Source organism: Abrus precatorius, unplaced genomic scaffold (assembly GCF_003935025.1).
Source record: "Abrus precatorius isolate BTA unplaced genomic scaffold, Abrus_2018 Scaffold4, whole genome shotgun sequence".
Classification (NCBI taxonomy): Eukaryota; Viridiplantae; Streptophyta; class Magnoliopsida; order Fabales; family Fabaceae; genus Abrus; species Abrus precatorius.
In genome coordinates this window covers 15,710,660-15,734,067 of record NW_020874384.1, presented here as the reverse complement: position 1 = coordinate 15,734,067, position 23,408 = coordinate 15,710,660, and the positions used below count along the sequence as shown (strand labels likewise).

The 23,408-nt window shown below is 32.7% G+C and overlaps 5 protein-coding genes and 1 long non-coding RNA gene across 12 annotated transcripts; 3 read left to right on the top strand and 3 right to left on the bottom strand.

The window, feature by feature from the left end:
* The first annotated feature begins 690 nt into the window (after nucleotides 1–690).
* On the top strand, nucleotides 691–6,977 carry LOC113865144 (casein kinase I-like). Of its 4 annotated transcripts, none has more exons than XM_027499523.1 (15): nucleotides 691–1,000; nucleotides 1,127–1,167; nucleotides 1,529–1,598; nucleotides 1,698–1,846; nucleotides 2,076–2,171; nucleotides 2,300–2,370; nucleotides 3,190–3,251; nucleotides 3,335–3,398; nucleotides 3,535–3,619; nucleotides 4,004–4,130; nucleotides 4,903–4,985; nucleotides 5,309–5,363; nucleotides 5,833–5,960; nucleotides 6,157–6,330; nucleotides 6,442–6,976. In XM_027499523.1, the coding sequence occupies exons 1-14, from the start codon at nucleotides 925–927 to the stop codon at nucleotides 6,325–6,327; spliced, it is 1,278 nt and encodes a 425-aa protein (XP_027355324.1). In that variant the 5' UTR covers nucleotides 691–924; the 3' UTR covers nucleotides 6,328–6,330; nucleotides 6,442–6,976. The 4 variants fall into 4 exon arrangements, 3 of the variants coding, with proteins under 3 accessions (XP_027355324.1, XP_027355327.1, XP_027355326.1); XR_003504964.1 differs by having other exon boundaries at nucleotides 771–1,000; nucleotides 5,292–5,363; nucleotides 6,442–6,977; XM_027499526.1 differs by having other exon boundaries at nucleotides 783–1,000; nucleotides 5,848–5,960; nucleotides 6,450–6,573.
* Nucleotides 6,978–7,007: 30 nt separating this feature from the next.
* LOC113865145 (VAN3-binding protein) lies at nucleotides 7,008–11,541 on the top strand. 3 transcript variants are annotated; one of them, XM_027499528.1, is made up of 8 exons: nucleotides 7,008–7,994; nucleotides 8,200–8,477; nucleotides 8,825–8,878; nucleotides 9,442–9,811; nucleotides 10,141–10,305; nucleotides 10,436–10,485; nucleotides 11,178–11,235; nucleotides 11,323–11,541. In XM_027499528.1, coding segments are annotated over exons 1-8 (1,173 nt in total). In that variant the 5' UTR covers nucleotides 7,008–7,993; the 3' UTR covers nucleotides 11,520–11,541. The 3 variants fall into 3 exon arrangements, with proteins under 3 accessions (XP_027355329.1, XP_027355328.1, XP_027355330.1); XM_027499527.1 differs by having other exon boundaries at nucleotides 7,008–8,477; XM_027499529.1 differs by lacking the exon at nucleotides 10,436–10,485 and having other exon boundaries at nucleotides 7,008–8,477; nucleotides 11,323–11,447.
* LOC113865149 lies at nucleotides 9,687–11,386 on the bottom strand. The gene is made up of 3 exons (XR_003504965.1): nucleotides 11,264–11,386; nucleotides 9,918–9,986; nucleotides 9,687–9,815 (listed from the first exon to the last, which is right to left on the bottom strand). It is a non-coding gene; the product is annotated as an uncharacterized LOC113865149 (long non-coding RNA).
* A 47-nt stretch (nucleotides 11,542–11,588) lies between the features above and the next one.
* Nucleotides 11,589–14,502, bottom strand: LOC113865146 (probable lactoylglutathione lyase, chloroplastic). 2 transcript variants are annotated; one of them, XM_027499530.1, is made up of 9 exons: nucleotides 14,333–14,502; nucleotides 14,066–14,243; nucleotides 13,863–13,987; nucleotides 13,677–13,741; nucleotides 12,998–13,210; nucleotides 12,832–12,879; nucleotides 12,186–12,293; nucleotides 11,933–12,073; nucleotides 11,589–11,767 (listed from the first exon to the last, which is right to left on the bottom strand). In XM_027499530.1, exons 1-9 carry the CDS (start codon nucleotides 14,457–14,459, stop codon nucleotides 11,726–11,728), a joined length of 1,047 nt encoding a protein of 348 aa, XP_027355331.1. In that variant the 5' UTR covers nucleotides 14,460–14,502; the 3' UTR covers nucleotides 11,589–11,725. The 2 variants fall into 2 exon arrangements, with proteins under 2 accessions (XP_027355331.1, XP_027355332.1); XM_027499531.1 differs by lacking the exon at nucleotides 11,589–11,767 and having other exon boundaries at nucleotides 11,950–12,089; nucleotides 14,333–14,495.
* A 2,774-nt stretch (nucleotides 14,503–17,276) lies between these two features.
* LOC113865147 (aquaporin TIP4-1) lies at nucleotides 17,277–18,689 on the top strand. Its single transcript, XM_027499532.1, has 3 exons — nucleotides 17,277–17,414; nucleotides 17,544–17,782; nucleotides 18,240–18,689. The coding sequence occupies exons 1-3, from the start codon at nucleotides 17,288–17,290 to the stop codon at nucleotides 18,612–18,614; spliced, it is 741 nt and encodes a 246-aa protein (XP_027355333.1). The 5' UTR covers nucleotides 17,277–17,287; the 3' UTR covers nucleotides 18,615–18,689.
* A 2,681-nt stretch (nucleotides 18,690–21,370) lies between these two features.
* Nucleotides 21,371–23,046, bottom strand: LOC113865143 (protein JINGUBANG-like). Its single transcript, XM_027499522.1, has one exon. It carries the CDS (start codon nucleotides 23,043–23,045, stop codon nucleotides 21,600–21,602), a length of 1,446 nt encoding a protein of 481 aa, XP_027355323.1. The 5' UTR covers nucleotide 23,046; the 3' UTR covers nucleotides 21,371–21,599.
* Nucleotides 23,047–23,408: the final 362 nt, after the last annotated feature.

The following is a 23,408-nucleotide window of genomic DNA, read 5'->3' as shown; positions in this document are numbered from 1 at the left end:
AAAAATTAAAGTAGAAAAAAGATTAATAAGAAAATTAACTATTTTAAATTCAATTACTGATAATTAATAACTATACCTACTTAATTTTTAAAGTAAATATTTTATTGGAACGTTATCCGTAACTATTAATCGTACCCTATTCTTCGAATAGCAAAATTATGTCCTCTTAAACACTTTCTTTAACTGTATTAAAAATGGGTAATTGTTTGATGAACCAAAAGAAAGTGGATAACTGTTTTTTGTTAAAATTTGTTTCCTGAATGTATTTTTAAGACATGTCTGGAATCAGGTGTGAAGATGGAGCCTAAGGTGATTGACAGCATTATCCAGTTGAATTCGCAATTGTTACAAAATTTCCGTAGCTGTCGTATAATCCATACGACAAAACAACGAATCCTAAAAACACGCAAAGCATAAAAGTGGTATTTTCCCCATTAATTAATAAATAATAAAAGGAATTAGCAAGTAGGAACGCATTGAATTGTTAGATCTTGCTGACTCAGATTATGTATATCTAAATCTAAATCCAAATAAAAGTAATAATATATTATCGTTAACGAGAGAAACAAAATAGCGGTGGGTTAATTAGTTAATTGTTTATGGTCTTCGTTTGGCATTATGCAAACCGTGTTTTTCAATTTGCACATGGTTGCAACTATTACTAGGATTGATTGGGCTAGGTAACAGAACAGGAATGTTGAGCTTGTATTTGACAGGTCAGCAACTGACTTTTAAAAAACAAAAAATCCAAACCCTATAATTCCAACACTAACCTTACTTCATTCTTCCTCGTTCAGTTTCTGCATTCTGTCTCCGCCAAATCTATTCCTTATTGTTAAGTTCCTCACACACGACAACACCCTCGTCATCGTCGAATCCAAGGTTAAGGCTAAATCGCGATTCTCCCTTTTCGGACCGCCAAACATGGACAGGATCGTTGGGGGCAAGTTTAAGCTTGGTCGGAAAATCGGAAGCGGTTCATTCGGTGAAATTTATATTGGTATGCAACTTTTTAACGTTTCTTGAGTCGAGCATGTAGGTGTATATTATAAACATGGTTATTGACTCGTTGTTGTTCTATATGTATTTTCTTCTCCCTGAGACTTATTTTAATTTTTTTTTTCAGCTTCAAATATCGACACATCTGAAATTGTGGCCGTCAAGATGGTAAGTTTGCGTTGGATTTTATTTATTTTTTATTTTATTTTAATCTCATTTTGGTTTTTCATGTGTGGTCCTTCTGCATGATCGTGCCTTGTTGTGTATGTTAACGATCGTTATTCTTATGTGCGTCTATATGGGCGGATTTTTATACAGAATAGAATAAAAGATAATTTCTCTTTGGATAAAATTTTGTAGTTGGATAAACGCGGCTGTTAATATGTAATGAAAATTTTGATCAAATTTCTATGAAGAGAAATATAATCGTTAAATGTTTGCGCTTATTTTGCTAATGTTTTGCGTACCTTCCCATTCAATTATTCAAGAGCTATTGTGATTTCATAGCAGCTGTATTCCTATGTTGTAGGAAAGCAAGAAGACCAAACATCCGCAACTGTTGTACGAGGCTAAGTTATACAGTATGTTTCAAGGAGCAAGTAAGTTATAAAAGTAGCGTGTCATTAATTTAAATGCTCTCAGAACTTGTTGAAGGGTAATGTTAATGTTTTTTATTACTCTTATTCTTTGGATTTTAGGTGGTATTCCAAATATGAAGTGGTGCGGTACTGATGCAGACAATAATGTTCTAGTTATTGATCTTCTGGGACGGAGTCTCGAAGACCTTTTTGTCTATTGTGGGAGGAAGTTTTCACTGAAAACAGTTTTGATGTTGGCCGATCAAATGGTAACCACTTATTCATGTCTGGATTGCTTGCTTAAGTTTTCGAGGAAGCGACAATTGTTCCTACTGATTTTTAATTTGGCTTTTGGATGTTGCCATGTTTCCTACTAGTTAGATGTGTAGCAGTTTTGCTTTTAAAATTTATCTCTTCTGTTTGATTCTCACCTCCATGGGAGTTTTCAATAATAGAACATAATAGAAAATTAAGTCTGTTGCATTCACTTGACTACAGCTTACGAGAATTGAGTACTTGCATTCCAAGGGATTTCTGCATAGAGATATCAAACCAGATAATTTCCTCATGGGTCTCGGGAGGAAATCAAGTCAGGTAATATCATCAAAATTCATTTTCTTTAGTGGTTAACATAGGTGGATAATTTTTTTATCTGATAATTCCTTTTATGCTTACAGTTTCTTATATATGTTTTGTGCAATTTATTACATTCACAATTGCAGGTTTATATGATTGATTTTGGACTAGCGAAAAGATATAGGGACCCTAACACAAACAAGCATATTCCTTATAGGTATATTTTGTTCTGTTTAGTTTTATTTTGTATTTTTAATCTCTTCACGTTATGAATCATGTTTTCCCTGGTCTAGCATATATGTGTTATAAATTATAAGGTTTTAGTGTCACAACTCCGAAATCTAATTGATTACTTTTCCATCTACCAAGATGCTTTCCTTTTGATTTTCAATAATAGTTAAATGGTGAGATGGGAAATCTTTCTTATGTAGATTATATAGTTCTTATATGAAGAAGCTTATATTTGAAAAGACTATACAATTCTTCTGCAGATTATATTTAAGAAGCCTATTTTCATGATAAGATGCTAAGTTGGTACAATTTTTCTTGTTTCTTCATTTTTAATGCTTTACGGAAGTTCTAGAGGTGGGACTGAATGAAATATTGTTTTAATGTCATCTTAGGCTTGATTTGTAATGATGTGAAAATACTAAAAACAAGAAGATAAGACCAAACAGAAGATAAATTAAAGTGGACGTTCATTATTGGATACCATGCTACAAAATGTTCTTTGTTCAAGTTTTTTTTTTTGTTAGTATCTTATATCACCAAGGCTGGTTATGTAACTGGTAGAACCATTGCCTAACCATCCTTGCAGTGTATTTTGATAAAGGAGATATTCTTTCTAAAGAAATATACTTCATTGTTTATCAATGGGAACTCTTCCAACCTATGATCTGTGGAATCTGAAATATTTCTTTTTCTGAATTCTTCTGACTGATTCATTGTCAGTGTTACTTCTGCTTTACTGGTTTTAGCTTAATTAGCCAAGGTATCATTGCCTAATATTTGTTTTAACCTCTACAAACTTATCCAGAGACAATAAAAACTTAACAGGGACTGCACGTTATGCAAGTTGCAATACTCACATGGGAATTGGTGAGCAGAATGAAATTTTTCTTCTATACAATTACAGCTCATAACCAACAAATTGCCGACAAATTTGTTTTTTATTTTGTTAGAACAAAGCCGTCGCGATGATTTGGAGTCTCTTGGCTATGTTCTTATGTACTTTTTAAGAGGAAGGTATGGTTCTTTCTGTTCATTGTAATTCTCCAGGTATCCTGATTTAATAAACAAAATAGTGCCTGTGATGTGAGTATCAAATGCACAGGTTTTTCTGGTAAATATAGGGCTTGACTATCTGTTTCTTGCATTTTAGCCTGCCTTGGCAGGGTCTAAAAGCTGTTGACAAAAAGGAAAAATATGACAATATTTGTCAGAAGAAATTATCTACTCCCATTGAGGTATGTGTATTTTTCAATTTCATAAAATGATTGATCCCCTTGTTCTCAATATCATTTTCAATTTTATTTTCTTCTGACCCTTGTACTGTGGCCTACAGTTGCAACTGGAATAGATTTTGATTTTGATTAGGGTATTCATTACTATTTTTTGTGTTAAGAAAGAAGAAAGGCAATTAGAATTATGAAAACCAGGATGGAACACATGCGATCTTAAACTTATGTTTGAGTACTTGAATCCTTGACTAAACAATTAAATTAAGGGTTTTTTTAAAGTTTTCTATTACTGCATTAATCAACTTTAAACTTATCTCTCTGGGCAGAATTTCTTGTCAAAAGGTTTTTTTGTCTCTCATAATTTACTGATTCCTGATTTCCTTTTATTAGATACTTTGCCAGTCATATCCTGTGGAGTTCGCTTCTTACTTTCATTATTGCCAATCTTTGACATTCGATCAACACCCAGATTATGGATTCTTGAAGCGTATGTTTCATGATTTGTTTACTCGTGAAGGTATTGGCCGTTTTTTCTGCCACATACATGATTTGAAATAATATTTCTCTGCTGAATGGAATTGTACATTTGTATCTGATTGTTTCTCAAAGATGACAATTTGCTTAGTGGTTTTGCGTTAGCTATAAAAGTATGACATTTAGATGAAGGCAAACGTTAACAAGTGTCCTTAGTGTACTAGTTAAATAAACAAAACCAAAGTATAAGCTTTCTTTTATTAGAAAAAGACAACATTTATATATCAGTAATACAAAAGTCATTTAACACTTGTTTTCTTTTAAGTAAATTGTGGTATTTAATGAGATATATTTAATGCTCTTTAACCATCTGAGTCTGGTATTGGTTAGCAGGACCCTTAAATGAATATCACCAAGTATTTTACTTTCTTCCTATTTCCTCTAGTTATACTAGAATTGTGCCAAAAAGTATCACTGAGTTGGCACATAATTATTCTTCCTAGAGTACAAAGCTATAGGTTGGAGATTGAACCTACTTGAGTACAAAGCCATTTATAAAGTATTTGATGATTTTTTCCTTCTTCCTTTTTCCCCCGAAAAGCATAGATTCAAGATTTCAGGTTGTGTGAAATTTATGAATTATTTCATTTAATTCTTAATGTTTGTCAATGTTGGGGAATAAATAATTTTAGCTGTATCATGCATTACCAATCTTAGGGTTTCAAAGTCATTTTTCAATGATCTGCTGGTCTTGTGTTATATTTATCTTCTCCCTTGATATAACAAGAATATGTTTGGCTGAATTTGATGAGCAGGATTTGATTCTGATTATTTATTTGACTGGACCATCCTAAAACATCAGCAGATTCAACAGACACCCAGACTAAATCAATCATCTGTTAGTACTTTCTGGGACTATTTTTTTTTTCAATTGTGATTTGAAATTGCTTTATAGTATGCGTCCCCCCCCGTCCCAGCACAATAGAGTGTTTGAAAATCTTCATCAAAGCCTAACTTCCTCTCTCTCTCTCTCTCGGTCTGCAACCTATTTCTTTTCTGATATTCATATCAAAACATTGGGTATTGGTATCAACTCTTCTAAACATTCTTTTATTATGGATTTATGGGTCAAGCTTGCTTTTGTTGGAATGCTCGAGATACATAGATTTTCTGATAGTTCCCTAATTTTATTCTCATACTTGAGTATGTGACAATTTGCAGCCCTCAGCCGCTGTACCTAGCAGTCTAGAACCAGTAGTTATGGAAAAGCATAAAGGTAACTTTAATCTTGTATCGTGTGATTCAATTCAAGGAATCTTTAATTTATTATAGAGAAAATTCTCCTTGAAAAGTAATATTCTACTAACTAATGTGATTTGCTTTACTGAGATTTGTATATACCTGTAGAATGAGTTTAAATTTAAAGTAAAATTTCAATGCTTATTGTAAAAAGAGTTAAAATAAAAAGAAATAATCACCAGTTATACTTTATGTGGGTTATTTTTCATGGAACTTTGCTGTGTCTAAAAACTAAACATGATAGCTGCCGGTATGCTAAGATAGTGGTCAATATGGATAGATATTTCCCAATTCATTGATTCTTTTTTTCTTCTTTTTTTATGTAGCATTTTTGCTTGCTGTAATAATGTTGAACTGATTTTACTTCACAAGATTGCACTATAATGTAGTAATGCTTTCTATATATATCACATTCCTGATACCAATGCCTTACATTCCCTTTTCAGGACGCAATGATTCAGCTCAAATTACTGTAACTAAACTGTCAGCCAATCCTGGACGACCAAGTGCACGTGTGCACTCTCAGCCATCTAATGTTCAGAATATGAATGCCAAGAATCAGACTGAGAAACATGTAAGTCACCTCAATACAATTTATGCCATTGGGTTTTATGTCTTCCATCTTTTAAAAATAAAAGAGTATTCCTTCTGAATTTCTAACATATGGTGCCCTTGCTCCCCTTTGCATGTTAGTTTCCAATTATACTGATATTTAAATTAAGTTTTTATTTGGATGAAAAAATTCATTTGATTAAGATAATTTTTTGCAGTGTGTGAACAATAGTCCATCTGCATCAGCTGTGCCCAGATCCTCTACAGAAAATGTCTCAAAACTGGACAGGCCGACAGGAACCTCTAACCTGGGTCGTGTATTTGGGAGCAATTCACGTGTTTCAAGCAGCTGGATTCCTTCACTACGCCGAATTTCTTCAGCCAAGTAGTAGGTAAGAAAATCGCTTATCTAGAACATGTAACTCTGCTATATTGCTATATAATTATCGAGTTTTCTGTAGTTACTAACTGCTGAGCCACTGGCATGGTTGTTTCTCATACAGGCATACAGGATTTTGAAGGTCACTTGGAGCTTGTTTTCATTGTTGCAAATGTGATGTCACTCACTTTACTGGAGAGGAACAATAGACTTTTTTTGAGAAGCAAGATACCATGACATGACAAGCTTCCTGCACATAACATCATCATGCTTTAATGGATATATCATGTTAAGTGGAGAGTATGCCCCCATTATAAGAGTTAGTAAAAGGGAGAGTATCAAGGTTGAACTATTTTGAAGAATGTGGTATGCTGGTGGATGCGCACACGAGGCTCAGTGTCAATGTAAGAGGGGGGTTTGGCGGCGTTAATTTTTTCTAATTATGATGAGTCAAACATGTATGGGTGAGGGGAAGCCACAATCCTTCTCTTTGTCCCAGTCTTCAACTATTCTCACCTTTTATTTTTCTTCCATTCAGTACACAAATTTGATAGGTGTTTCCTTTTGTACAGTTAGCTTTTTCAGCATATGAATATAATCACATTGTATCTCATCCCCTACAAAGCAACAAGTGTTTCATAAGTCAATTCAATTCATTGTTTATTGAAACTATTCGCTTCCATTTGTTTTTGTTGAATTTCGTGTTAGTATCCAACTTAAGCTGTTCAGTTTTGGACTTGAGGTTAGTATTCTAATGTCTAGTGAACCTTCTTTCAATGGTGGCTCGAATTAAAAGAAGTTTGACTGCAAGCAAATATTCAGCATCCTTGTCAAATACTGGACCCTGCAAATGTTGGTGCATGTGTTTTTCAAATTTGATAAAATGATAAGAAGTAATAACTACTAATACTTCAATAAAGGAATGAGAGTTAACTTTGATGGCTTGTATCTTTAAATTGCCAATTTGCGCACTTCACAATTTCTTTGTCATGTAATGGTTCCCTGACGAATCACCATCTAATAACTTTATATACATATCAGTAATAAACAACAAAATTAAAGAAAATATGAAGTAAAGGAAGGTAAAGAAAGTACCCTTTGTCGTTTGGTTTAATTGACAAAAGACAAAAGGGCCACGCGGGAACACTGTAACCAAAAGAATGACTTTGTCTCCATGGCTATGCAAACTGTGAAAACAGCAAACACAGACGTGTATGAGATAAACTTGTACCTGGAACCAATTGGCAGTGATAAACCAAAGTTTATTAAGTTATCAAAATAAAGGAATAGCATACAGATGGGTCCCCAAACTCTACTTTAGAAAGTGGTAGTGGTGACAAAGCAGAATCTGAGTAATGATGAACTCCGCTGCCATAAAAACAGGTCTTTAGCTCTTTATGCATAAACCACTAAGAGGTGGAAATCAAAAGCAACAATTTTAAGTTGGAGACAAGAATGAGTGACCTTTAAATTGGGTCCTTTCGTTCAGCACTAAGAATCTTTCATATTATTTTCATTTTCCTCAATAAAAAACACTTGGAAACCACGTCACACTTTCTTCTTAAATATCAAACTGTTGATCACCAGTCCTCTCATCATCTTCTTCTTGCTTTCTCAATTCTTACTCTTACCATGATATCTTTCATTTACTGAGACCTCAGGGTATATCATTAACAAGTGAGTGGTAACATTCTTTGGTTGGTACAATGAAAAAACATTTTATTTCAATACAACTACTGAGTTTTCTTCTTCAGGCATTAAAAGTTATCATATGAGTATATACCTACTTGACAGAATATGACAAAAACAAATGCATGTTTCTTTTAATTTTTATGATTAAGCTTCATTTTGATGAAAGCACTTGACTCCTTTTCAATGTCAGTGAGCTCCAATGCCCCTTTCTCTAAGTGCTCAGCTCACCAGCTGGAGAACATAGATGAGAATGCTCCTGCAGATTGGCCTGCATCATCTTGTGCTCCACCTGATACTCCAACTGAATCTATGGAGTTCCTTGCTAGATCATGGAGTCTTTCCGCTATGGAACTCTCCAAAGCATTGCACAGCACTAATATCACAACTGGCAATGGTATTGAGATGCCACTTACATGCCCTTCTGGCAACCAACTTGATACCAAGAGTTCCACTGCTTCAAAGGATTCTGTAAGGATATTGTTTCTGATTTTGTTTGAGAATTTAAAAGGGTTATTCAAATTAGCCGTTAACACTACTTTTAGATATTTCCTTTTTAGTTGACAATGCAGCATGTAAACTGACAATTATCCAAACTTTCTGTGAAACACACACCTGATGGGGGAAAGAAAAGGAAAAAGGAGATTCTAAGTCCTTCAAAATGGGAATTTCAAAGGAAAGAAATTTTCCATAAGCTGGACCTTTTTTTTTCTGGTCCTGGGATCCTTCAATATTAAGAAGCATACAATATTGTTGTATGTGTTTGTTGCTTCTGTATGTTAATATTATTTCTGAACTGATGTAAGTTTTTTGTGCAGTTATCTAACGGGTGTTGCCGTCCAATTTTGCCAAAAGACAGTAACGAAAAAAAGGTACCTTACTGCTTAATGTTAACCTATATAGTGAGAAATATGATCATAATGTACATGCAACAATTTGGCCCATTTTTCAGTTTCAATTAAGAATTTGAAGCCTATCATTTGGCCTTAGCATGCTTTCATGACTAACTGCTTTTTGTTGGCGGCTAAATGAGCTTCACTTTTCTTTCACATTAAAATCATTTACTAACCCGCGGGAAATTCAGACAACTCAATCATCATGTGAAGTTGTTTTAGTTTCCTCTTGTCAATAGCTTTGAACCTTCAATTACAAACACTCACAGGCCACAACTACAAAAACATATTTTGCATACCTTGTAAATCTTTAGTGTGTATAAATTAATAACATGGTAATCCCCAATGTACAGGATTTACTTTTACTCCATCAAGCACTCAGTCCAGAATTCCTTTCAAGTCAAAATTTACTCAGAAATGGGGTATCGTGCAGTCAATCACATGATTATCTCCATCAATTATACTCAAATAACAACTCAATCTGTTACTACTCAGTATTTGTTTCATTTACTTTATTATTGGTGCAATTTATTGCTTACCAGCTTTACAGGAGCTTGATAAGAGGGAGGACAATGGGTAGGTGGTTGAAAGATCAAAAGGAGAGAAAAAAACAAGAAATTAGGACCCATAATGCTCAGTTGCATGCTGCAGTATCTGTGGCTGGTGTTGCTGCCGCTATTGCAGCAGTTGCAGCTTCAACAGCATCACCTGAAATGCCTAATGCCAACCAAAAGAACCCTCCCATGACTTCCGCTGCTATTGCATCTGCAGCAGCTCTAGTAGCCTCTCACTGCATTGAGATTGCTGAAGATATGGGAGCTGAACACGACCAAATCTTAGCAGTGGTCAACTCTGCCATTAATGCAAAAACCAATGGAGATATAATGACTCTTACAGCTGGAGCAGCCACTGGTATCTGAATTTAAAGTTCATTTCTCAATCTCAGACCAAAATGAACTATGCTTTTAAACATCTTCAGTTGGTACTGATATATGTTCGATCCATGTAAAAGACCTACACAAAGCGAATTTTAATCTTCTTGCAAAATCTGCAATTTTTACGAAGTCATCTAGCTCCATAAATTAACCTGAGCTCAAATGAAAAGAACAATAAATATACTTAGTGACCAACATAATGGTATGAAAAGCTGGGCTAAAACCTGCAATCTATGAATTCGTTTCTTAATTAAATACTAACATGAAATAAGAGAAGATCTAATGAACTAAACGCTTGGTTGGCAGCCTTGCGAGGAGCTGCTACTCTAAAGGCAAGGCTGCAAAAGGGGCTTGGAGCCGCTACAATACCTCTAGTTGAGGACAACTGTGATGAAGGCAAGGAGGCAAACATCTTGACCGCACTGGACTATGTTTTTAGAGGTGGAGAACTTCTCAAACGTACAAGAAAAGGTATGGTCACTAACATGGTTGCAATAACGGCTTCATTGAAATTGGAAATAATAAAAGAATAATTCCAAATGTTGAAAGAAATTTACACCTATAGCATAAGTAACCATGCTATTTTAACTGTCAATAACAGGAGCTCTTCACTGGAAGCAAGTGTCCTTCAATATAAACTCAAATTTGCAGGTAATTGATAGAAGACATTTCGTATATCTATCAACAAATCATAGGCATGAGGGTCCAATAATTTATGAGTTAGATACAAGAGCATATCTGACCAGAGCAGGTTACTAATTTTGAGAAAAATTTAATGTTGGATGCATTGTCAATATATAGAAATGAATGCTGTAGCAGCTCTAAAATTATTATTGGAAATAACATATAGAAACTAAGTATGGACATCTTACTCTATTCTCATTATATCACTCAATTATACATTTGTTTCAAGTCTCAGCATATTTTAACTATAGTATTCGTAAAGTTCAAGGTGCCAATCAGTTAATAATTTTCTGATAATGACTATAAAGTTCTACACCGAAGTATGTGCTCATTTATGTCTAAAATACTCGTATTGCATGTTATATGTAAGTTTCTTTATATTATTTAATGAAACATTTTTTTGTAAAGATTGCTGCCCGAATAGCCTCCTCAGTCCACTGGGTAAGGCTGATTTATGTGAAACTCTCCAGATTCCCACAATGGTGGGAGGCTTGTGAGAATTGAGAAATGACATTACGGGAATAATGTCGCATATGTAATTCTACTTTTATACACTGACAGAGTATCCACTAATAATTCTGAAAATCATAATTATTGGTTATGTGACTATCTCCTTTAAATGGTTATTGGACTATCTATTCAACTAAAACTGACAACAGGTTGTAGTCAAAATGAAAAGCAAGCATATGGCAGGAACATTCACAAAAAAGAAGAAATGTAAGTAAAATTTCTACACAACACCTACTTATTTTATTGTTGTCACACTCTCTGTCAACAATGTTAAGGTATGGCTTGAAATGGCAGATATAGTCACTGGAGTTTGCAGTGATATCCTAGCTTGGCCCGGGAGGGACAAGGAAAACATCAATGACAAGAGGGCATATTTTGGAATTAAAACAATAGACAGAATAATAGAATTTGAATGTGCAAGTAAAGGAGACAAACAGCTTTGGCTTGAGGGGATCCAGTATATGTTGAATTGCCGTGTCAAAGTAACATAAGCAAAAAATAATGGGTTTGCATTGGCAACAATTTGTGTATATATGTTTTTATTTTTCTTTCCTTTTTCCACTCACAGTGATTGGAGGGGTTACTTTATGAAGGTGTAGATTTGACAGTTACCACTATACTATAAGATTTCACCAACATAATTGTTGAACTACCATGATTTCATGGAAGATGAGTAGGATCAAGAACCGTGCAATAGTCACTCTAGTTCCTTCAGAAAATCAACATTATCAACAAACGCCTGCATGAAGTAATAAACGAGTCAAACTATCTATTATGCATTACACATTCACACATCAATTCATCAACTAAGTGCTTAATACTTATCAGTGCATGTAAGTCAATTTTATTAGGGACAAGGTTAAAGTTTAAAACACATACAAGCAAACAAATTAAAAGGTCATACCAATTTCAAACCATCAGGGTCCAAGCAAGCTACGATCTTGGTGTTGATACCTGGCAAGGGCCCAGGTTCACGGATAATTTTCCCTCCACATAATTTGATTGCTTCTGCAGTCTTGTAGACATCATTTGTGCCTATTGCAACCTGTTCAAACAGAAAACTGAGTAGCATTCTTACAATGAAATGCAGCAAAGAGTCACTGAGACCATACAAAAGTGATTAAGTTTTTTTAAAACAGAAAAAGAATAGAATCTACCTGTTCATAACCATTTCCTTTGTCATAATTAGTGACGCCATAGTTATATGTCAGTTCTAGAACAGTATTCTTATCTTCAGGACCATAGCCCATGATGGCTACTGTGTTCTGGAAAACCATCATAATCAATGATAAACAACAGATGTAGGTAGACATGGAAAACATAGCAGAGTTATCATGACAAGCATTTCACAACAATTCAAAAATAGCATTAGCATAGTAGTCAGAACTGGTATTAAATTTCTGAAGCTTATTAGATTTTCGGTTAAATGGAAATCATTAACACCTACCCTTCCAAAATAGGGGATAGTTTTCAAACGTATCAACGGTTGAAGGAACTATATTACCATGGGAAATGTATAGAGCCTTCCAGAAACTCCTACCTAATACATTCAGTGATCACCCTAGGTGGCAAACTTAGTTTTGCTTAAGTGAGTACTAGTCTTAAAAGCTATTCAAAAACCACTTTCTTGGAGGAGAATATGTCATGTTCAAGATTAGGCAGGTTAATTAGATAGAATTCACAACTTTATAATCAGCATATCTCATTAAGTTTGCTTACGTAGAAATTATAAACATAAATCCAAACAGCTATTTCGGGAACACTAATGGCATGCATATGATAAATAGCCGAAGGTAGAGGCACCTTGTTCTCGGGGTTGTCTCTCTCACGGAGAAGTTTCATGCCAACAGCCTTTGAAATCAAACAAAGACAAGGAAAAACATCAAGTTACTTGTGAGTTTACATATAAGCAAAACTGAAAATTTCTTCATGAAGGGAACTTTAAAATAAGAGCAGTAAAACCACTCACTTTTTGATAGAAGGCTATGGCACGATCAAGATCACCTACTTGAAGCATCACTTGGCATAGTGGCTCAGGACCGGGTTTTCTCTCCAAAAGCTCAAACTTATAACCATCCGGATCTTCAATGAAAGCAATTACTGTACTGCCATCTGTACTAGGCCCTGGTTCCCTCGTAACCTTTCCCCCTTTTGCTTTTATTAGATCTATGGTCTTTGCAACCTACAAAATTGCAAAGAAACCACAATAATCTTAGTTGCCTCAGAAAGATCATACAGCACAAATGAACATAGAGCACCAAGAAATGGAGATTTTGAGGCACTCTTAATGCATAAAGGTCATTTAGTTTTTAAATTCCTTTACGAAATTCATAATGTGACGGCACAAAATCATTTTAACAACACGCCTTGACTAAAGAATTCATTAATTGGAGTCATATAACATTAAAGTGTCTAATTGCAGGTGCACAATGCTCTTGGTTATGCATTTGTCCTACCAGTAACAACAAAAAGGAAAAAACTTCAAGGAATTTGAATCCAAAATAGCAGTCAGATATAAGTTGGTCCTCCATATTCAAGTAAAAAATAACCCAGGATGGATTAATGGAAATCAAACTGTTTCTACGTTTTGCATTGCAGATGTAGCTGTTGTAAACCATTATGCTATATCATCTAATCCAAGAGCTTACATCTTCAACTGCAACACCAAAATGACCAAAACCATTTCCAATATCGTAGTTATCCACTCCATAATCTGCGATGACCAAGAAATAGCAAGTATTATGAATAGCCTTTTGGTGTTTAACTATAACGTGTAAACCACATATAAACATATTGATTATACAAAAAAGTGTAGCATTCAAGTCTCAACTCACTATAAGTAATTTCAACGGTAAAATTGGAATTTTCAGGTCCATATCCAAGAAAAGCATTAGTATATCTGTCTTCTGGTATGTCACGTTTTCTAAGTAGCTTCATGCCAAGGCATTCATTGTAGAACCTGCATGCCAACAATGTAATCAAATTTCACACACACATTCACATTCAAGCATCATTCACAAATTCAAACATAGTATACTTTATAGTCTTATCCAAGTCTCCAACACGGTACACAGCATGGAGAAATCTTCGGTTGTCATTTTTGACCCAGTCAAACAAATTTTGTTCTGGTTGTTCTAGCTTTTCTACAGCATTAGCCTCTGCTACTTTAAACAGCTCTGATTCTTTTGCACCAAATAACTGAGATTTTGGGAGAACTGAATAACCAAATGAAGAATCAGAGAACCAAGTTATAACAAGTACTATAAGGCTTTGTGAGTAGAATTGACAAAGGCACAAAGATTACCAATAGCACCAGTGGTGACAAGGTGAAAGAGAGCAAATCTTCTTGAAGTAGATGATGATGATGATGATGTGGTATAAGGTAGCACTATAGCTGCAGCTGGTAACATTAAGGATGAAGCCATTGCCATGCAAATGATGTGATAACTTGTTTCCTTCTTCTCAGTTAGTAACGCTCATACTCCAACCAACATGTGTCTCTCTTACGTTAAAGTTGCAATATAGTGTACTATATTCCTATTGGCTATTGCTATATCCAAATCCAAGCATGTCATGTGTAGGTGTGTGTGTAATGGCCTTGTCGTTTTGTTTAATAAAATCGAATAATTTCATTCATTGCAGCTATAGGCTTAAAGGGTCTACTGGGTTGGGCCTACCCTTTTTATTTACTGGGCTGGTAAAATTAAAGTGACCCAATAGTGTTTTATTTTTAATACATTATGTGGATTGAAGGATTTGTAATTTGAACAAGGTGAGGCTATCCTCCGTTTAGTGAAATTATGCGCTGACTTTATTAATTAAAAATCTAAATTATTTAGTAAAAGTAAAACAAAATTCACTTAAATATCAGTAAGAGTTTTGCATACAAGTATTATTTTTTTTCATGTAAGTAGCACTTTAAAATATAATATAAAATACAAATTATTAAATCATAAGAGAAATTAGAATAATTAATTTTAAGAAATGAATAAAATTTATAAATAAATTATACTTAGGAAGAAAAATAAATTAAAGAAATAAATTTTTCTAACCTCAACTTTTAGGATTGACTTTAAATATTCATGAATAGATAAATATTTATTACATTAAAGTTATAAAAATATAATAAATATTTATCTTTTCAGTAAAATTTTACTATCATTACAAAATTCTTAAAAAAATTACTCATTATAACCCCACAGAGTAGATAAGGAGAGTTCATATTCATTCGTAAGTTAATTTATTGAAGTCACTATAGGAATTATGAACAGAGAAACCTTTCTAATACCTGAAATGTCCTTTGCTTTGCTTATTATTTCGTTGACCCAATCATGATATTTAGGAAATTTTCTTTCACTTTTTAAAGAAAAGTCTAAGCTATTAAAATTGACGCAAGTACAGTGAACATGTTTTGACAGAACAGAAGGGAAAGTAGTGGCATGGCACCACCGTCATCATCATCATGAAAATTAAAAATTAAAGCGCTGAGGACCTCACATTCTTATGCCAAGGAATTAAAATGAAGGATTTTTTTTTATATACTTTTTTATTTCCCTTTTTCTTTTACTTATTTTACATCTCATAAGATAAACACTGTTATATAAATTCAAGATTATTCATATTTTCATATTCATTCTCTGTTTTTTTCTTTTTTATTTCTTTCTATTATTTATTATATTACACATTTTTTTACTTCTTTCTCTCTCTCTTTTTCATATTTCTGTCGTCTTAGAAAAAAAAATGTCAGGCTTTTTATGGTATCGGACAAAATAAAATAATTAAAGCTTGAATTGGTGGAATGCTTATGCGGGGCAATGCGTTACTGCGGATGAAAAGAGGTACCCTCTTTTGTTATTATCTTTATATTTACATATACATATGTAGAATAGTTCATGTAAATACGAGCGATTAAAAAATATAAATAAATTAAATCATGAAGAATAATTAAAAAGTTATATACATTATTATTTAATTTTGTTGCATGAATATAGTATTTCTCATATACTAGTACCCTTTCTTTTGTAAGTAACAGTTTAATTACTAATTCTTGGCTAATATTTAACATTGAATTTTATTCATTTAAAATATAAATAATAATATTTAAGTTTATACTAGAATTAAATGCAGGAAATTTTTATTATTATTCCTTATTATCTATTGTTATTTCTTAAACCATTTATATCTTTATCTTCTTAAATTACTTTTAATTAAAAGGTTGATAAATTCTTACTCTCATTTTGCACATTTTTTCGCTTTAGAAGAGTTAAATTCTTTATTTGTAATTTATTGTCACTTTTATATCTTAAATCACTAATTAGTAGTTATACTGGTTAATATTAAATATAAAAAAGATTTATAATAATTTGTTTTTTTTTTCATTTTTGAGATTAAAAGTATGATTTAATTATTTTAATTTTAAATATAATAATTATTCACTTTGAATTATATTTAATATTCAATGTATTAAATTTATCATTGAATAAAAGAAAAAATTTAAATAAGAGGATAAAATGTATTACTTTTGAATTAAATTAATTTAAAATGTAATAAATTTAAATGTATGAAAATAAAACTATTATTTCAATCACATATCAATTTTATCATTGAGTTTTCAAATATAAATATTTTTGGCTGTCAAATAAAACTTTAACAAAATGCAAGTAATAAATACCAAACCTATAGTAAGGTTTAATGATATGCGTGTGTATAATAATCTATTATTTTCTATATTTACAAATTAATTGATGCAATTTTCTTTAAAAATTAAAAATTTAATTTTTGTCAAACAAGAAAAGATATTAATAAAGACAATTACAACATTTAATAATTTTATTTATTACTAAACATGCAGTATATTTTTTGGTAGAGTAATAGATCGTTGAAGTAGTTAATATATACACTATATAGTATATATTAAAAGATATGAATGATTTTTATTTAACAAATACATATGAACAAAGTCTTATGGATGTTTTTAATAGTTGAATTTACAGTTTTCTTAGAACTAGATATCAAACTAAGATGAAGTGATTAACTTAGTAGTCGGCGGCGGCGTTGGCCACGAAATGATAATTATAATAACAATAATTGGTAATAGTCAAAGGGGGAATATAATTAAACATGTAGTGCAATTATTGTCCACCTGCATTGGTAAGTTGTTAAAGATTGGACGTAATTACGAATATGCTTTTGTTTATATATATATAATTGGCACTTAGCATTGTATCACATAGTTTGATTCTGCAATTGTGAATAAGCCATGGCCAAATTCGCCATTGGAACTACCCGAGAGGTCACTCAGCCAGATTGCATTCAGGCTCTCGTCGTTGAATTCATAGCCACCTTTCTATTTGTCTTTGTTGGCGTTGGTTCTTCCATGGTTGTTGGTATGTACTAACACATCACTCATTATAATAACCTTGTTACTTGTAATTTGTGTTCAAAATTTGTTGCTGGACTAAGATAATATATATTTTGATTTTTGCTCACTTCTTTTATTTTTTTTTGACAATTAGATAAGCTAGGTGGGGATGCACTTGTGGGGTTGTTTGCTGTGGCCGTGGCACATGCACTTGTGGTGGCTGTAATGATCTCCGCCGCCCACATTTCCGGTGGCCACCTCAATCCCTCCGTCACCCTCGGCCTCCTCGCCGGCGGTCATATAACCCTCTTCCGTTCCATCCTTTATTGGATTGACCAATTAGTAGCATCAGCAGCTGCTTCTTATCTGCTTTACTACCTCACAGGAGGACAGGTAATTATACAAATTATGCAATAGAATGTGTCATTTTAAAAATTCATCTATGAAAATAAATGAATCAAAATATTTTTTTTTTCCAAATTAAATACATTCTAATCAATAATAATATTAAAGCTGGTAAAAGTCACTCACATTATATTCATCATCAAGCTCATATTTTCTCTTATTTATATAGGGAATGATATATATACATTTATAATAACTTTTTATAAATAATCTTTCTTTAATTTTTTTACATTGCTCATTTTATTTAATATTTTTATGTTCAATTTTTCTTTATTTGTGAAATTTGGTATATAAATTTAATGAATGAGTAGCACTGTCATTTATATACATTATTATATATCTATATAAAATTAGTTTATCAATCTATATATATATATATATATATATATATATATTTAAACAATAAATGTGATAATTATTCACATAAAATACTTACTGATTGCAGACAACTCCAGTTCATACGCTGGGCAGTGGAGTGGGGTATGGTCAAGGAGTGATTTGGGAGATTGTGTTGACATTCTCATTGCTGTTCACTGTGTATGCTACAATGGTTGATCCAAAGAAAGGAGCACTTGCTGGAATTGGACCAACGTTGGTTGGGTTTGTAGTTGGGGCTAACATCCTTGCTGGTGGGGCATATTCAGCTGCTTCTATGAACCCAGCAAGGTCTTTTGGTCCTGCCTTGGTTACTGGCAATTGGACTGATCATTGGGTTTACTGGGTTGGACCCCTCATTGGTGGTGCTCTTGCTGGTTTCACCTACGAGACTTTCTTCATTGACCGATCCCATGTTCCTCTTTCTCCAGATGAAGAATCTTAATCAGTAATTAATAGCATGCATTAGCAACTTAATTGTATTTTCCTAAGCATATCTAGTCATCTTTGTTTTCTGTGTTTGAAAATGTCTCTTTATGTATAACATGTTAGGGATCTTTCCCCCCAATAATTCAATGCATATGTAACGTTTAGTTTTGTAAACTTCGTGGACAGGAGGAGCATTTACATTGCCCTTACTTCTCCGAGGGGGCTCAATTGAAATGACATAATTAACTTATGTATTAATATTTCAAACTCAAGTAATTAATTAAGTAAATGCTTCATCTACGCACAAGAATAGTCCAATTATTTTCTTTTATATCTCTTGTTGATTAAAAGACAGTGAAATTAACATTAATTATTCATGGATTACATTGTCATACTTGTAAGGTGATGCATGCTTTCACTTCACAGCACAGTTAGTTGTTAGACTTACTAATATTCTTATATTACATACAATCTTTGAATTACCATATATATATATATTGGTGCACATCAATTGCCTATTATCAACAGATATTATAATTAAATCATAACATGCATAGACATATGATCGCAAATTTTTTTTTAAAATAAATATTTTTCTTCAATTATGTTATGGAAAATGATTTTATATTTTAAAATTAATTGACTTAAATGTACATTAACTTAGTTCAATTTGAAACAATAAATTTAATTAGTTATTGGAAACGGAGGTGCTAACCGGTGATTAGTTTCACTCTTGTCAATCTTTTAAATTGTAAAACATTAACTTTTTTTAAAAAGAAAAATTACTTATTTTGTATTAATTTTTTTGGTTTTTAAAATATAAGAACGGATTTTTGAAATATTAATTTTGATTCTTGAAACACTTGACTTATTTTTCATTAGTCTACGAATACTTAAAGTTCGACGAACTAAGTGATCGAAATTTAGTTTGTTAATTAACAAGTTAGTCCTTGATTTGAGTTGGACACTATTTTGCAAATAGAACCATCAACTTGACATGTTAAGTATGAATGTAATCCATGAATAGTTGGCAATTTTTAGCATAGCAAAAACTAGGAATGACTAGTTGGAAACTTAATTTTCACTACGGGTATTTGGCTTCTTTAGATTAAAATATTTAATTTAAAAATATAGTAAAACATTATAATTATAATTTAAAAATTAAAGGTTGAAATTATGATTAAATATATATGCAATAAATTATTAATTATTTTAATTTTATACTGTTATTTTTTAATATTAATCGATAATTATAATTCTTCATTTTATTTTTTTAAGTGAATCCATATATTACTTTAAATTTGAAGTGCTAAATCTCATTTATAGCCTTCACCAGTAGGTTGATATTTTAAAAATTTAAATAACTTTTGGAAAAGTACTAAGAGGAAATCGAAAAGACTTGGAACAACATATACCACAATTCGTCCAAAAATTTATATAAAATTTTACTACATTAATAAAAATACATTGAATATTATGATAATTAAGAAGTGATAGTAATATATATATTTTTAAATAATATAATCTTTAAATATAGTTTTTATTATTCATTAAATTTATTAATAAAGATACTCGTTAAAAAGAAAGTACAACCCAGTCATTCCTTGAGTTTATAGAAATGTTAACTAATAAAAAAATATTTATATTAAATATATTTCTAATATTTCTCAAACTCTTACAACCTCATTAACGCGGATGAAACTAAATATGCATCGATTACCTAACAATAACATAAAAAAGATGATTATAGTACGTTGAACTATTCTATTTTGTATAAATTAATCTGACAGTATTAGGTAGAACTAGAGAACATTGTCAAGCTGCGATTAAAATTAAAAAACATATTCCAAACTATTAATAGAGTTTTTTATTTTTCCAAAATAAAGTGAAATAAGTTAAAAATTTTATATGTGAAAATACTAGGATTTTTATTTATTTATAATATATGTGACAACGACCAACCACGGGATGATAGCTAAAATTGGCATATGATAGGCTACGTTACTACGTTGTCATATAATAAATGATTCAACCAAAATCCAAGCCAGTGGCTCCACGCCTTCACCCACTTAAGAAGAGTGATGAGAAGTGACCTTACCTCGTTAAGGAGGACCTAGAAAAGCCATGGCCAGAAATTGCTCTCATAACAAATGATCTCATTCATCAAATTCCTCTGTTTTTGAATGTGTTACGTACATTGGCCAAGCTTGCTGTCACAACGTGTTCCATTACTGCTACATCTGCATCAATTTGTTGCATTCCTCGCTACCTCACAGTCACCTTGGAGAAGCTTTGGTACGTAATTGTTCATAAATAATTGGATTTTCTCTTTTTGGAATCAAATATTTACATAATCTTCATGAATAGGACCAAACCTTATTTTATAGTATTTACATAAGATTTTTCTTTCTTATTTTTAAGCATAGTCTCCAAGAAAATTTAATTGATGAATTATGTTTCGTCTTTTGTTTTACTTCATAAATAAAAATAAATAATAAAAGAAATTAGTTGGGAGTTGATTTTCTTACCTAATCCTAATATATATATATATATATATAAATTAAAATTAGATTTTAAATCTAAAATTCATTCATTCGGTAAAAATTCAGGAAGTTAATCATATAAAAAAATACATTATTTATTCTGGTCCTTTATCCTGCTTTTAATTTTATTGTGTTATTTTTGGTTGGAATAACCATTTATCTTCGCAGGGATTTTATATTTTTTCCTACACGCTATTTACATCGTAACTCATTCATTCTATGAGTAATAATCTACTGTTTTTATTTATTATAAAACTATTTAAAGTAAAGTGATACTTGCAGATATGAAAAGTTCCGTATATTTTCCTATATCTAAGTGTAAGAAAAGAACAGCTAAAAGATATCACAAGCAAAATGAGACACGATGCTTGCTTCGGGTTATCCTTTCTACGATCATTTATCGTATACAGGGAGGACTTATTAATGATTAATTAGTAGTATTAACTATACGTACATTCCTACTGAAAGTAGCTACCTTGAAGTTTCTTCTCTACCCATGAAGGCGACAAAACCGGGCTCATATCATAGTCTCTAATCTTCACTCTTGCCTCACACTGATTGCTACTGTAGTCCAAGCACATCTTTTCATCAGGCAAAACCTTAATCCTCCACACCTTAAACGTTTGATCCAAACTAGCACTATACACCAAAAACCCCATCACAACTTTCTCCATCTCAAGGCATGCAGCTAAACACCTCACTGGTCCTCTATGCCCATCCAAAACCGTCAAACATTCATGGTAGCAACTTCCTTCTTCTCTTCTCCAAACCCTTATAGTTGTGTCCTCTGATCCACTGAATATCATGTTCCCAACGGTTGCTAAACAAAGAATCGCAAAACGGTGACCCTGCAAGAACCCTCCATGGTTGAACCTATAACAAAGTCTCTCCTTCTCCCAAAAATTTATCATCCCATCAGAAGACGCTGAATAGAGGAAACAATGGTTAAAGGAGCAACTCAATGCTAGAGCATTAACGGGTGAAGGTTGAAACTTCAGAGTCATTGTGAGAGTGTGTGAGTCTTCGGTGTACACCCTTCTCCATATTTTCACTGACCCATCAGAGGAACCAGTGAAAAGACAACCATCATCTTGGTTCACCAAGATGGCATTCACATTATCTTCATGTGCTACAAACGAGTCCACGCATTTTCTATCAGAAACACGCCAAGCCTTCACGGTTCTGTCATGAGAGCCAGTGTATAAGAGCCCTTCTGAGTGGTAATAAGCCATGCAAGATACCGAGTCTTTGTGCTTAGGCGTGTTCTTTCCTCTAGAAGGGAACATTAGAATGGAGGTTTTTCTAGGAAGAGTACCAACTTTCTTGGACTTGAAGTTATCCGAAACAGTAAAGGTCCATATCCTAATCTTGTGATCCTTATGCGTGGAGAAAAGCATGTTGCTATAAGCCAAAATGGCTCTTACCTCACCAGAACTCGCTTTGAGGTACCCTCTATCCATGCAATCTGGTTGCTTCCAAACACGAATCCTGCAGCTGTTTGAGCCAGTGAAGACTAAACCCTTTGAAGCTGCAATGGCATAGATGTTACCTTCGTGGCGGTGGAGTGAAGCGATGCAATGATAAAGAAGAGAAGGAGAAGGAGTTGGAAGAGGGGAAAGAGTCCATGGAGAGTCTGGGCATGGAGGTGGCATCATTGGGAACATTGTGCTATCGGAACTTGAAGGTCTTGGAGGACTAAACTGAACATCTTGTTCGCTTATTTCTCTGTGGGTTTGGACACGAAGGTGAATGGGGGATTGTGGGGGTTCTGGCTTTTCGGTGTCCATCAAGCTCAGGAGAGTTCTCTTGCCATAGAAATCCATCATTAAATCAGAACAATGGGTGCTTAAAATTATATGAAAGAGATCTCTCTGGCTTGATAGATAGTAATTTGGACCTTTCATTTATCCTTGGTCGTTGAGCTATAAACAAATGTAATAAGGGTTTGGAACAGATGGGTGGTGTATTTATTAAGGTATAAATGTGTCTCAACTGTGCAATCAAGTCATCAGCCTCTTCCCATCTAGTGCTGCCCCAATCTGCATGAATGGAATCAAGTCATCAGGCTTCAGCTTATTACTTTAATTAAGAGGACAAATATTTTCTTTTTGTTTTAATTATATAAAGACATCATGATATCATCTAACTTTTTTTTTTGTGTGATTAAAAATAAAAATATGTTTCTTTTTTTAAAATCAAATAGGTTTGGCTGTTAAGTTTAAGAAAACCATTATTATTATTTACATTTTTTTATATAAATTTAAAAA